At 45.1% G+C, this 12252-nt stretch overlaps 4 protein-coding genes across 4 annotated transcripts in view; all 4 read right to left on the bottom strand.

Moving 5' to 3' along the window:
* Pmar_PMAR002438 (Histidinol-phosphate aminotransferase, putative) overlaps nucleotides 1-1653 on the bottom strand; it is a gene marked incomplete at its 3' end in the record, with an annotated part of 1806 nt that extends 153 nt beyond the window's left edge. Inside the window, exons 1-8 of the mRNA XM_002780685.1 lie at nucleotides 1433-1653; nucleotides 1254-1379; nucleotides 1105-1207; nucleotides 888-1058; nucleotides 597-756; nucleotides 401-545; nucleotides 182-289; nucleotides 1-138 (exon numbers count right to left, since the gene is read on the bottom strand). The exon at nucleotides 1-138 is cut by the window's left edge and continues 4 nt beyond it. Coding sequence (XP_002780731.1) covers nucleotides 1-138; nucleotides 182-289; nucleotides 401-545; nucleotides 597-756; nucleotides 888-1058; nucleotides 1105-1207; nucleotides 1254-1379; nucleotides 1433-1516 — 1035 coding nt within the window. The 5' untranslated portion in view covers nucleotides 1517-1653. The remainder of the gene's footprint in view (nucleotides 139-181; nucleotides 290-400; nucleotides 546-596; nucleotides 757-887; nucleotides 1059-1104; nucleotides 1208-1253; nucleotides 1380-1432) is intronic.
* A 2265-nt stretch (nucleotides 1654-3918) lies between these two features.
* Pmar_PMAR002437 (conserved hypothetical protein) lies at nucleotides 3919-5898 on the bottom strand (the record flags this gene model as incomplete). Its single annotated transcript, XM_002780684.1, has 1 exon — nucleotides 3919-5898. The coding sequence occupies one exon, from the start codon at nucleotides 5896-5898 to the stop codon at nucleotides 3919-3921; it is 1980 nt and encodes a 659-aa protein (XP_002780730.1).
* A 511-nt stretch (nucleotides 5899-6409) lies between these two features.
* Nucleotides 6410-10116, bottom strand: Pmar_PMAR002436 (3-demethylubiquinone-9 3-methyltransferase, putative; the record flags this gene model as incomplete). Its single annotated transcript, XM_002780683.1, has 12 exons — nucleotides 6410-6446; nucleotides 6491-6571; nucleotides 6623-6739; nucleotides 6781-6861; nucleotides 7234-7335; nucleotides 7386-7478; nucleotides 7529-7614; nucleotides 7788-7867; nucleotides 8013-8113; nucleotides 8501-8630; nucleotides 9010-9062; nucleotides 9995-10116. 12 exons carry the CDS (start codon nucleotides 10114-10116, stop codon nucleotides 6410-6412), a joined length of 1083 nt encoding a protein of 360 aa, XP_002780729.1.
* A 1174-nt stretch (nucleotides 10117-11290) lies between these two features.
* Pmar_PMAR002435 (hypothetical protein) lies at nucleotides 11291-12045 on the bottom strand. Its single transcript, XM_002780682.1, has 4 exons — nucleotides 11916-12045; nucleotides 11760-11862; nucleotides 11474-11600; nucleotides 11291-11421 (listed from the first exon to the last, which is right to left on the bottom strand). The coding sequence occupies exons 1-4, from the start codon at nucleotides 12027-12029 to the stop codon at nucleotides 11322-11324; spliced, it is 444 nt and encodes a 147-aa protein (XP_002780728.1). The 5' UTR covers nucleotides 12030-12045; the 3' UTR covers nucleotides 11291-11321.
* Nucleotides 12046-12252: the final 207 nt, after the last annotated feature.

Below are 12252 nucleotides of genomic sequence, written 5' to 3'. Positions count from 1 at the left end.
GAAGTTGAGATGTCTAAGTCCTTCAACGATATAAGATCTCCACTCAATTGTCGTCTTCCAGGTCTTCTTCATGTACTCCTCAGCCTTGCAGCAAGCAGACAGGTAATGCAGGGCCATGACATTCACGGACCACGGTACCTGAAGGTATCATGACGTACAGATGCACGAGTATGAGCCTTACTTGCATCTTCTTAATAGCACTGGCATCCTCTGCAGTGGGACACACAACCGAACCCAGTCTGATACCAGGACAAGCCCAGATCTTGGTCCACGAGTGGATCACATAAACCTGACAATCAACAACTTGTAATAATCTCCAACAATGCATAACTAGAGTAAACCATTCAATCCACTCATGAATCATCAGTCATATGAACGACGAAAGCCCACAAGAGCCTACACTGATGCCTCTGGTTCTCTGTATCTCCTGCATGAACTCCTTCTGACTAGTTAAAGAGTCTGAGCGCCACTCAGGACCCATCCACGGCTGCATAGACTCATCGACCACCACCCAACTGTTATCGTCACACATCTTGCTGATGTACCTGATGGCCAAGTAAGTCATAGCACAACATCATTTCCACTCATAGACATACTCTTTTATCTCCTCGACATGCATATAGTCACCAGTGGGGTTGCATGGATTCACGATACTGGTCAACTTAGCGCCACCATCGAGATCAGACCAACCCAGCTCGTTGCGACCAGCATTAGTAGCAGAGCGACGGTACTCTTGGTATTGGGTGGCGAACGGGCCTAAATGTCACAGAAACTAGACTGAGAAGTCAAGTGGATGGAAAAAGGCACACATGCAGATCCCTTGAATTGTGAAACGGTTGAGAGATTCTCGACAATAATCAGTTGAAACGAAGATTCTCGGCGCTCACCTGGTCTCCATGGACCCTTCGGGGCAAGTCTAGATATCATATCAATCATTTCGCTGGCGCCATTGCCCAATAGCAAGCGAGAGCGAGTGTCAGAACAGTCTTCGGGAGATAGGAACTTTGCTAGATCAGTGATGGCAGGCTCGAAGTCACTCGGAGGGTAATGCTCAATAGCTGACAGAAGAACACCTTCACCGCGCCAGGAGATTGCCAACCTTACTGAGCAGCGCCTCCTTAGCAGCTTCCAGTGCTTCTGGTACCGGCCCGAGTCCATTGGTCGTGACCGAGAAGTCCTCGACAAGATTACTAATCTCCGACCACTCCTAACAACAAGAATAATTGCCACTACCAATCAACAACATAATCTACCTGGCCACCATGAGGTGTCTGCGTCTTCAAATCCCACTTGCTCACCTTCTTACTATCATCATCAGGAGATGCCAAGAACTCACTACTAGTCGCTGTAGTCTCAGAGAGATCCGATGCTCTAGACGGCTGAACACAGATGGACAATGCAATAGATAGACGACAGATGAGGAGGAACCTACACTCTTGTGCAAGGTGGTGAAGTCCTCCTCCTCCTTCTTCTCGACAAGCATCTCCGTAACGTCCCTAGTGTTAATAGTGTTCATGTTGTTGACTGCTTTATATAGAGTGATAGGCACAACGAGCTCTGGTGAAGGATCGACTGATTACTCCGTAAACTTCTGGTTGCATAAAACAGGTTCTCGCTTCCGAGCGGAACCCTGCGAGAACGGTAAGTAAAACTGATGAAAATACAATGTTCACCGAAAACACCCAGAATACACAAGACGATGTGAGCACGAGGAACGTGAATTCAATACTAATCCGATTAGGAAGGGGAAGAGCAACCATCATATTTCTTCACATGGCGAGCAGCAGCAGCATCATCAAAAGTAGACCAAGGAGAACGCCATATCATACTCACCACATACTGTAAGATTCACCTTCACTGCGCCACAAAATTGCCCACAGGCTCCCTCCAGAGCGATAGCTTCATCCACGAGCAAGAGAGGGCACTTCTACCACAGAGCCAATCATGATGAAGTCAATAAGACGACGACGTTACTGATGTTTATCCTTACTCAGAACCGACAAATGCCTTGGCTAAAATGCGGTTAAGCTCAGGTTGAGTACCGCCAAAACCCGCTGGGGATGGATGTCGACATGAACTTCAACTTTACATCTAGTTGAAGTGTCTCAATTTCTTTCTAGCCTGCTCAGACGCTCCATGCCCCAACAAGCGCACACGTGTTGCGATCACATTGTGGGTTTGTGACGATGCACATCTGCGCAGTCGTCACAACATTATCGGTTACGCACAAAGCCGCAAGATTATTAGACCACAATTCTCACAAATCATCATAAGTGTTTCTCGGTCTATTATCGAACCCACGACACACGACCGTCCTCACGGTCACAGGAGAGCTCTCTATCGCTCTCACTTCCATGAAAGGCGGTGCACGTGGCAAGCACTTCGACCGTTTCAAAATGTGCGGCCTTCGACAACAAAGTGCAACGAGGTCCTCCACAACCAACTCATCTCGATGCAACCCGACAACTTGGAGCGAGGCTCCATGTTTTTCACGACCCAAGAATCCTAATAATATCATACGCGCTTCTACGCCCATCGGGACACGTCTCAACACAGCCAGCTGAACAAAGAGCTAATCGATTGCCACGGTGTAGCGAGAACCGCATAATTATACAACACAAGGATTGTCCCTTCACGTCGCCATGAGTGCGGTAAATATCGAGTGCTTTGAGCATTGCAGCCGCTATTGAGGGGACTGTGAGAACTTCGCCAGGTCCAAGCCCGATCATTCGGAATGGAGAGGACTTGATGTCTTTGCGGAAACCGCTCAGAAGATGTTCCAATGCGTATTCAGTGAGAACCTCAGCAAGTCCAGCATGTACTTACTCCAATTGGTGGACCGCTCGACACAACTTCACTCTCCTGCAAACCCAAGTTCGATTCCTGGCCAGAGTACTTTTCCGTCGTAATAAATGAAGCGACTGGATGCGGGCAGCGGGGCATTTCCTCGAGGAGATATCTGTCCAGCCATTGGACACTTGAACATAGCCCTCTCGACATCCTCCAGTGATTCACGAATACTTACATAACAATTTACAGGGTATTTATGTACACCAACATCTCAGCACCATACTACCGAAAAGCAAAATCTACAAAAGCTACGCATCCACACCTTCGAAGCGTTTCAACCCAACAACCGATCCCGATTGGACCCACTTGGTCACACCAGGAGATATATGTTGGCAAAGTTCCAACACCTTATCTCCATGAACACAATCTGTTCACAGACAAAGGTTGTGAACGCTTTCTCTCTTATCTGAGCTCGATTACCTCCTTCTCAAGACCAGCAACCATTTTCTTCCGCCGTTGACCTCTCTCTTTTCGGACTTGCCAATACCAACAATTTTAGACACCTCCTAGTAAGAATTCATGTCACTCAACTTATGTATTATTACCACATCTCCTATCCTAAACACAACTCCCAATAGCCATAATTCCAAAGCTTTGCCCTCCTTCCTAAGCTCCAGCTCCGCTTTGTTGGTTTCGAGCCAATATGAAGTATGGTTGCACGGCAATTTCTAGTAAAGGCAGCTTACACCTAGGCTAAGGTCGAGAGCAACCCTAAAATAATCAAGCCTTGTGTTTTAGTGATGATCGGAGTTACTAGACCTTTGCTTCATCATCGTTTGCTTTATTGCGCATCATCATTTTTACTCAAAACTCTGACTACGATTTCGCTAATTCGCGCTTGAAATAGTCCAGAACCGACGCGACCAAACGAACTCCGTAGACTGTAAAGACCATAAAAGGCAACGAGGGCTCAGCCACTCACTCAACACGGCGATGTTCACGGATGCTTCATTCCATTCATGGATATCATTGAATAGCATCTAGTCGACAAACATGTCGAATACTCATCGTAGCTTCACAAAAATAATCATCCTTCCAACACACAGCTCTGTCTTATGCAACGTTGCTCTAAATAAGGATGGGGGCATCAGTAGTAGCTTCAGTAGTAGCGTCAATGGGACCTTCAGTAGTAGCCTCGATAGAGACCTCACTAGTAGCATCTACAGCGGCTCCAGTAGTAGCCTCCACAGCGGCTTCAGTAGTAGCCTCCACAGCGGCTTCAGTAGTAGCCTCCACAGCGGCTTCAGTAGTAGCCTCTACAGGGGCTTCAGTAGTAGCCTCTACAGTGACTTCAGTAGTAGCGTCAGTGGGGTCTTCAGTAGTAGCTTCTACAGGAGCTTCAGTTATCGCCTCTACAGGGACCTCAGTAGTAGCATCAATGGGTACCTCAGTAGTAGCCTCTACAGAGGCTTCAGTAGTAGCCTCTAGAGGGGCTTCACTAGTAGCCTCTAGAGGGGCTTCAGTAGTAGCCTCTACAGGGGCTTCAGTAGTAGCCTCTACAGGGGCTTCAGTAGTAGCCTCTACAGTGACTTCAGTAGTAGCGTCAGTGGGGTCTTCAGTAGTAGCTTCTACAGGAGCTTCAGTTATCGCCTCTACAGGGACCTCAGTAGTGGCATCAATGGGGACCTCAGTAATAGCATCTACAGGAGCTTCAGTAGTAGCCTCTAGAGGGGCTTCACTAGTAGCCTCTAGAGGGGCTTCAGTAGTAGTCTCTACAGGGGCTTCAGTAGTAGCCTCTACAGGGGCTTCAGTAGTAGCCTCTACAGGGGCTTCAGTAGTAGCCTCCCTAGGGACTTCAGTAGTAGCGTCAGTGGGGTCTTCAGTAGTAGCCTCTACAGGGGCTTCAGTAGTAGCGTCAGTGGGGTCTTCAGTAGTAGCCTCTACAGGGGCTTCAGTAGTAGCGTCAGTGGGGTCTTCAGTAGTAGCCTCTACAGGGGCTTCAGTAGTAGCGTCAGTGGGGTCTTCAGTAGTAGCCTCCCTAGGGACTTCAGTAGTAGCGTCAGTGGGGTCTTCAGTAGTAGCTTCTTCAGGGGCTTCAGTTATCGCCTCTACAGGGACCTCAGTAGTAGCATCAATGGGGACCTCAGTAGTAGCACCTACAGGGGCTTCAGTAGTAGCATCTACAGGGGCTTCAGTAGTAGCCTCTACAGGGGCTTCAGTCGTAGCCTCTACAGGGGCTTCAGTAGTAGCATCTACAGGGGTTTCAGTAGTAGCCTCTACAGGGACTCCAGTTGTTGTGAAGGCCAACAGAGGTGTAACAGTCGTAGTGGTAGCATACTCCGTGGGTGCTCCAGTCGCAGAAGACTCTGCAATAGGAGCTTCAATGGTAGTAACCACAGCAAAGGTGCTGGTGGTAGTAGCTTCAACGGCCTCAGCGGTCACATCCGTGGGAGCTTCAGTAGTAGACCAACCTTCTGGGTATTCAGTTTTCGTATTGTCAGGATTCGTGTTGGGATTATCACATTTGCCGTTCTTGCAGTGAGGCCTTGTGGGCATCGTAGGCCTAGTGGGCATCGTAGGCCTAGTGGGCATCGTAGGCCTAGTGGGCATCGTAGGCCTTGTGGGCATCGTAGGCCTTGTAGGCTCAGTGGGCCTTGTGGGCTTGGTAGGTCGTGTAGGCTCCGTAGGCCTTGTGGGCTTCGTAGGCCGTGTGGGCTCAGTGGGCCTTGTGGGCTTCGTAGGCCTTGTGGGCTTCGTAGGCCGTGTGGGCTCAGTGGGCCTTGTGGGCTTCGTAGGCCTTGTGGGCTTAGTAGGTCGTGTGGGCTCAGTGGGCCTTGTGGGCTTCGTAGGCCTTGTGGGCTTAGTAGGTCGTGTGGGCTTCGTAGGCCTTGTGGGCTTCGTAGGCCTTGTGGGCTTCGTAGGCCGTGGTGCGTCAGTCGTAGTGAGGATAGGAGCTTCAGCGAGAATTGGAATAGTAGGAGCCTCAGTAGTAATAGCCGTGATGACGTCCATTAATAGCCTCGCTGGGGATCCGGTAGCATTAACCGCCTTATGGTCATCAGCAGCGACCTGCCAGAGGCTGACGGCAGAGAGAGCGAAGCGGAACATTTAGTGAGAATCTGAGTACAAGATAGTCTCCTTATTCATTCACCAAAGTAGCTGCGTAGGGTAAGATGAGAATGAGGTTGTTGTGCAGTCGCGAGAGCTAACAGTTTCAGATACGCTTCCTGTCGCGCGCCCAGACGGTTTTATTGTGGATTTTTCTCATTGTGCGGTAATCCAACAACACCCTTCCACGACGGCTTTCCCGCGGGCTCCAGTCTGAATCGATCTAATTGCACTATTCAACGAAGTACCCATTCGCTGGTTATATCCCCGGATATCGTCGCTTGCGACTATCTTCACTCCTTCCTGGTACAGCACGAGTCTTATTTTCAATGCAACTTCGATTATGAACCTTCCTCAAAATATCCGCCACATGTAACACATGATAAAGAACATGTGACGTGTTTCGAACGTATCCCCACTGAGCATGTCACTCCTCGTCCCATCAAAAACGTCACTAACAAAACTAAACACTCCGCAATAATAGCAGAAAAACACTCATCAGAAACATCAATCATTCGTTCAACTTAGTAGCTCGGAAAACTCCGTATCTAAAACAAAGCACTTGATATCAAATCCGACTGCAACTAGCTACCGCATCACACCATCCCTGAACGCCTCGTGCATCCTCTCAATTGTAACGATCTCTCGTATGGTCGACCACCACACTCGCGGCCTGAACATCGAAACCCTGTCAACAGCAGGCTCAAGAGGGGCCATCACCGACCCGCGGATAATAACAGGCCAAGGCCACCAAACGCCGACAAAAATGGAATGTCGCCAACTCGGCAGTGTTTGAGGCGTCCAATCTGCGGATTCGACTCCTTCCATCGAGAGGGGATTTCTGTGAGGATAATCACAAACACTCCATTTCATGCTACTTACTTTCGTAGTATGTCCTCATACTTCTCTATAGAAATGAACATTGGATGAGACCATTCTTCGTATAGGAACCGGAGTAGCCACCTGAAAGTCATCTATCCACAGTCATGTATGAGCGCCTCAAATCTTCCATAGTTCTTTGAACGCTAGTAGCGTTACGCTACATAACCTCAAGCGCTTTGGGTTTTAGGTAAAGATTGATGTAATATCATTTAACAACTTTGCTACTAATTAGTCCTTCTACCACTAATATTATGATATGCAATACCCAACAGAGCGATGCATAAGGTATATTCATTATTATCGTGTGTGTGTATCTCCTCATATTTCATCTTCCATGGAGTTTCTGTCTACGACATCCCGAACGAACTTGTTACCGATATTTTTCAGGTAAGTTTTTATTTAATCATTCTGCTAAATACATTCACCATCACATTTCCTCTCAGAAATTCCCACTTTTGATGATCCGTCAGAGATTTCCGATCGTCCTTTTCACACCAAGTGGCAACGATTAACCGACCACCAGGCTTCAACACTCGACACATCTCTTCGATGTATCTGAATACAACGCTGATAAAAAAAGTCACTGCGCCACGAAATTATCCCACTTCGCTTTATCAGGCACATGTTCACCGCACTCACAAGACCAGATCAAGTCGTAGGAGGCGTCGGGAAACTCCATCCGGAGAGCATCCATTTTCCTGAAGATTCAGGAATTACCGCGCGCCACGAAATTAACGACGACACCAACTTGAAAGTCACATTATTCAGACCAGCTTCTCTGCTTAGCTCAGAGGCTCTCTCCACTTGAGCATCAGATAGTGTTATTCCAGTAACCTGATAACAGCAACCCCTATACAATTAGCTCAACGTAGAGAACATAATTTTCATCGAATTAGAAAGAATAAATGGAGATTCGAGTTCAACTTGAGCAAGAGACTATTCCGTGTTAATCAGACTGACTCGACCGTTATTGATACACAATAACGAGGTAGCCTTCCTACTTGGACAGCTTCACCATAGCGCTTAGCCATTATACGGCTACTACCACCAATACCACAACCAACATCCAGGATACGCAGTGTTGAATCTGAGCCCATACAACTACCGTAAATTCACTTGCTATGATGCATGGTGATTCACTAATATCATCCACGAATGATAACACTATTTTCTGAGCCTCACGATTCGATGGTAACCGCTCCAATAAGTATTCTATCTATCACTACACCCACCTTTCTCAGTCATCTCCTTCACTGCAGCATCAAAGCCTCCCCATGTGAGAAGGTCGTCAACAAACGTAAACTTCTGTTCCTTGAACATAGTCGTTCTCGCCCTAAACAGTGAGAGCTCAGCAAGTTGGGATAACAACATTGATATTATAATAGTGCAACTCAGATGAAGTATTACGACAGAGAATAAGTCAACCACGAGTACGAGGAACCAGTGCGAAAACCATAAATACGCAAGCTCCCTGTCGCTGCCACGTTCGAGTAAATCGTCCTATGGTCGGCGGAACTGTTCTATTGAATTCACATCAGGAGAGCAAGCTCATGAAGTTGCCGTTGTATAGGAGAATATAGGAATGCTTTGAAATCCATACGAGGCGAAGCTGCTGTTGCTTAAGAATATGAAATTATTCTAGTTTTATCACTCAGTATGACAGCCTAAGAATTAATTATTAGTGCCTTTCTATTAATTCGACCAATCAATACCAGCCTACCTCTGGTTCCAACATGTGCACTTCACCAGCGCCTCAATGAATCCATCATCGCGATGGAACCAGCCCTTAGCCTCATCACTGATGTATGCTCCCAAATGTATGTGCTCGCCCCAATACGTCTCCACTAGCCCTACAGTGTAGGAGGGATATATGCATATGGTCAACTACATTACAATATGGAAATCGAGAAGAAATTTCTGGAAATTCCCACTGATTCTTTAACATTTCTAGCCCGATTAGTGAGGAAACTGCTGAGCTCAGCCGAGAAAACCAGACATATATTGCAATACTGCCCTACAGTGTGGGAGGGGGGGGGGAATACATGCACATGGTCAACTATAAGAAAATTGAAACTATGGGGAACTTCATGAGGTTTTTGTTAACTTCTACCCAAAACCGTTTGTGGATTTTCATAATGCATTAAGAAAACTCACGAGCTCAGTTGAGTAAACCAAAGATATATTCCCACACTGCACAACCTACCACATAAGAGACCAGTATCAGCCTACCATCATTCGTCCACTTATCATATTCATTCCCAACTCCACCGTTTGGTCGATACCTGATCACAGATCCAATCTCGGAGTGTTTGAGAAATGTTGAGAGCAACTTCAAATTTACAATCTTCTGCCGAGGCCTATTATTTTTCTGGTTGCGTCTGCGTGCCAGTATGCATATGAACTAGAAAGTTAAAGTTGCTCTCAACATTTCTCCAGCAGGGAAATAAAATGTCCGAATTTTTGATGCTTCCAGACCACTGAATTCCATGGACTTCACTGCATTAGAAAATGCCAATATATATGTTATATTAATGTTGTTTATCGACTGTCTCAGAAAAAAAATGTAAAATTTGCAAAATGCGCGCGCCTGGTCAGTTGCCATAATTTCGCCAAATCAACATAAGCGTATTTTTTCTCGAAAAAACAATTTTCTTTCTCATCAAATTTTCAGGATATGGAGCTGAAAACTTCCCTACCAGATCTGGGAAAGTTTAACCTTCCTTTTTTATAAAAATGTTCGAAATTAACTTATCGGGATTTTTAAATTAACCATTTACCCAGAAATTTCATACACCAATTCGAACAGCAATCATGGCCAACTCGGGGTGATGGAAATAAACCCGATTGTTATACTCCTTCATAAATCTCGATAATACCAATGACGATATAACTATTAATTATAATATCATATATGAACATCAATAAGAGAATATAGATCTAATTATGTTATAAATAATGATATTAGTATCCTTTCACATGAGTGTACTAATAAGAGTAATAAATAATAATAACCCGGAATCCATCTCACGGTCGCGATCCCTTCTGCAGCAGTGCTTGATAAGCCCATTTAGACGCCAATGCACAGACCAATACGGCAAGGGAGAGTAGATGATGGTGAACAACGAGAAGATAAAATGGTATCAACATCCACATGTTATGTAACCTATACATTATCATCATCAGCAGCAGCAAGCAGTCTACGGCCGATTCTCACCCAGAATACTCCATAGCAGATTGCAGTTCTCGTTGTAAGGGTTTGTTCGATCCACATATCAATAGTTGGACAGTTGGAACAGCAAGAGATGCTAATAATGTCGCTGTTGGTGACAGAGACATCTCAAGTGAGTAATTATAAAAAAACTGATATTATATATACTATAAATCCCATGCGATCTGTTCAAATGTAACCCGAACGGTAGCCTATTGCACTTTTGAGAGGATCTATTGTGAAAGTCAGTAAATATAGATGTACACAATGGTTGATAAACATCAATATGGTATTTATATACGCCATTGATTATATATACTACCATCTACCATATATATGTATATAATATCTTAATAATATATCTACTGTATACGCCTGACAACTAAGTCGTCCTTCATGAACCCTCTCTGGTTTCCCCCCTTCGGCTAATACTAAACTACCAACACAGCTAGCCGTCTTCCCGTGCAGTGGCAAGAATGAGAAATTACATGATGTGCTGAAAAACAATTTTCCACAATAACAGCTGAAACCGATACAACATAACGAGCTGTTAGTAAATCGCCTCCACTCAACAGGAAACCATTTATTCTTCACATCGATGAACACCACAAACCAAATGAGTAGTACCAAGAGGACAACTACCCCTTCGTAATGCTTTCCACATAGGTCGTTACCACTCTTTGAGCAAATTACAACTATCACTGGCAACAACGACAAGAGCGATATAGGATAATCATCACGTCATTTACATACTGTCTCGAGAGCCGAGACGTCCTCATTCACACTCAACCAATACCACTCCCTGAAAACATTTGTCGCCTCAACGTGTGCTTAAATTCCCAATAAACTTAAACCGAGAGATTCGACATGAATTCTTGTACGGTTTTTATACTTCTACTCTAAGTCGTGTGTTAATTTCACTAATTTCACTAGAAGAACTTCTGAGCCCAGCGGATGAAAATTAACATATATTCCGAATATAAAATAACACACACTCGAAAACACGTAGTTGTATCAACGTAACACTCAGCGACTTCTACCCAACCATAGAGTGTCTATGAAATATCCATCAGAAACACTGATTCGGAATCAATGATAGAATTACTCCTTGCCGAAGTATGCAGTTCTGAAATCAACGCTGAATTCATTCGAAATTCATCACGGTGCACACAGCAACTTTCAATGGCTCTCCATGAAATCATCATCAAAGTAGTGGAGTTACTCTAGGATATCTCGAGAGTGATCAGTATAAAAAATTGAACGACTCAGCGTATCGGACGAACTCAACAATACAACGTAAGTCGAAAAAGCAGTGAATGTGTTTGTGGTGGAATTAGGCAATTTCACGTTTCAAGTCCAACGATCTATGGAGACTGTTGAAGAACTCTTGAGCGGATATCACATAAGAAGCAAAGTTCATGTTCGCAACAAACCTAACAAAAAAACAACCTCATCGCAATGCTCTCGATACCACACTTTGCTCACATCTCAGAAGCTTCCTCAGCAGTAACCAGCTCAATACCCACGTATTTACATATGCAGTCTAACGCCGTCTTCAACTGAGATGACTCTTTCAACAAACGCTCGCCACTTGCACAGCCATCGGTGGCACCTAAGATAACAACAATAATACTGCGAATTTCGACGGCTAAATTCCATATTTCAATAAATTACAAAGGCAACCTAAAAGCTGTCAAACTGTTAAAGCCAATGACTCATCAGTAATTGTTCCCTATGAATTCCATCATTTTTGTTTTTACCGAAGACTTACGTTTAAAACTCTCAAGGCAAGCTATTTGGAAATCGCCTTGTTGTCTGAGGAGCCGTCCAAGACTCTTCACGGCTTCGTCGTGTTGTTCAATAGAATCATCGCTCTGAAATTATAATAAATATTGATAAGCAATATCAGTGTTGATATATTAATTACATCAGCAGATGTAACTTTTTCTGAATAGCCGTTAAGGTCTACTACGGGTTGGGCGGTCTCTACGATGGTGCCCTTCCACTCCTCTGCGATAAGCTGACCGTCTTCGATAGCCATGGTTATGATTGAAACAGTAATCGGTAAATAATAGAAAGCTTAATCGCTGCGTGATACGGAAAAATGTAGGTCCTGGGAATCGAACCCGGGATCGTCATCATCGAATCAGCGCGAAGAGAATAGCGCTCGCCCGAAACGCCAGGGGCCTAGCTTATTTTTGAGTTTTATCGAAGCACCGCATGGACTTTTTCATGCGCGTCGGTATTTGTGTAGGTGCTCCTTA

Source organism: Perkinsus marinus (assembly GCF_000006405.1).
Source record: "Perkinsus marinus ATCC 50983 genomic scaffold scf_1104296944200, whole genome shotgun sequence".
Lineage (NCBI taxonomy): Eukaryota > Perkinsozoa > Perkinsida > Perkinsidae > Perkinsus > Perkinsus marinus.
Note: the sequence above shows the minus strand (reverse complement) of the source record. Positions and strands in the feature narration are given on the sequence as shown.

Excerpts from the sequence above, each read along its gene's own strand:
- Pmar_PMAR002435 (XM_002780682.1), bottom strand. The coding sequence starts at position 12,029 with ATGGCTATCGAAGACGGTCAGCTTATCGCAGAGGAGTGGAAGGGCACC. Across the intron at positions 11,863-11,915 it reads AAAAAGTTACATCTGCTGAT|AGCGATGATTCTATTGAACA; the intron begins GTAATTAATATA and ends TTATAATTTCAG. Across the intron at positions 11,601-11,759 it reads TTGCCTTGAGAGTTTTAAAC|GTGCCACCGATGGCTGTGCA; the intron begins GTAAGTCTTCGG and ends TTGTTATCTTAG.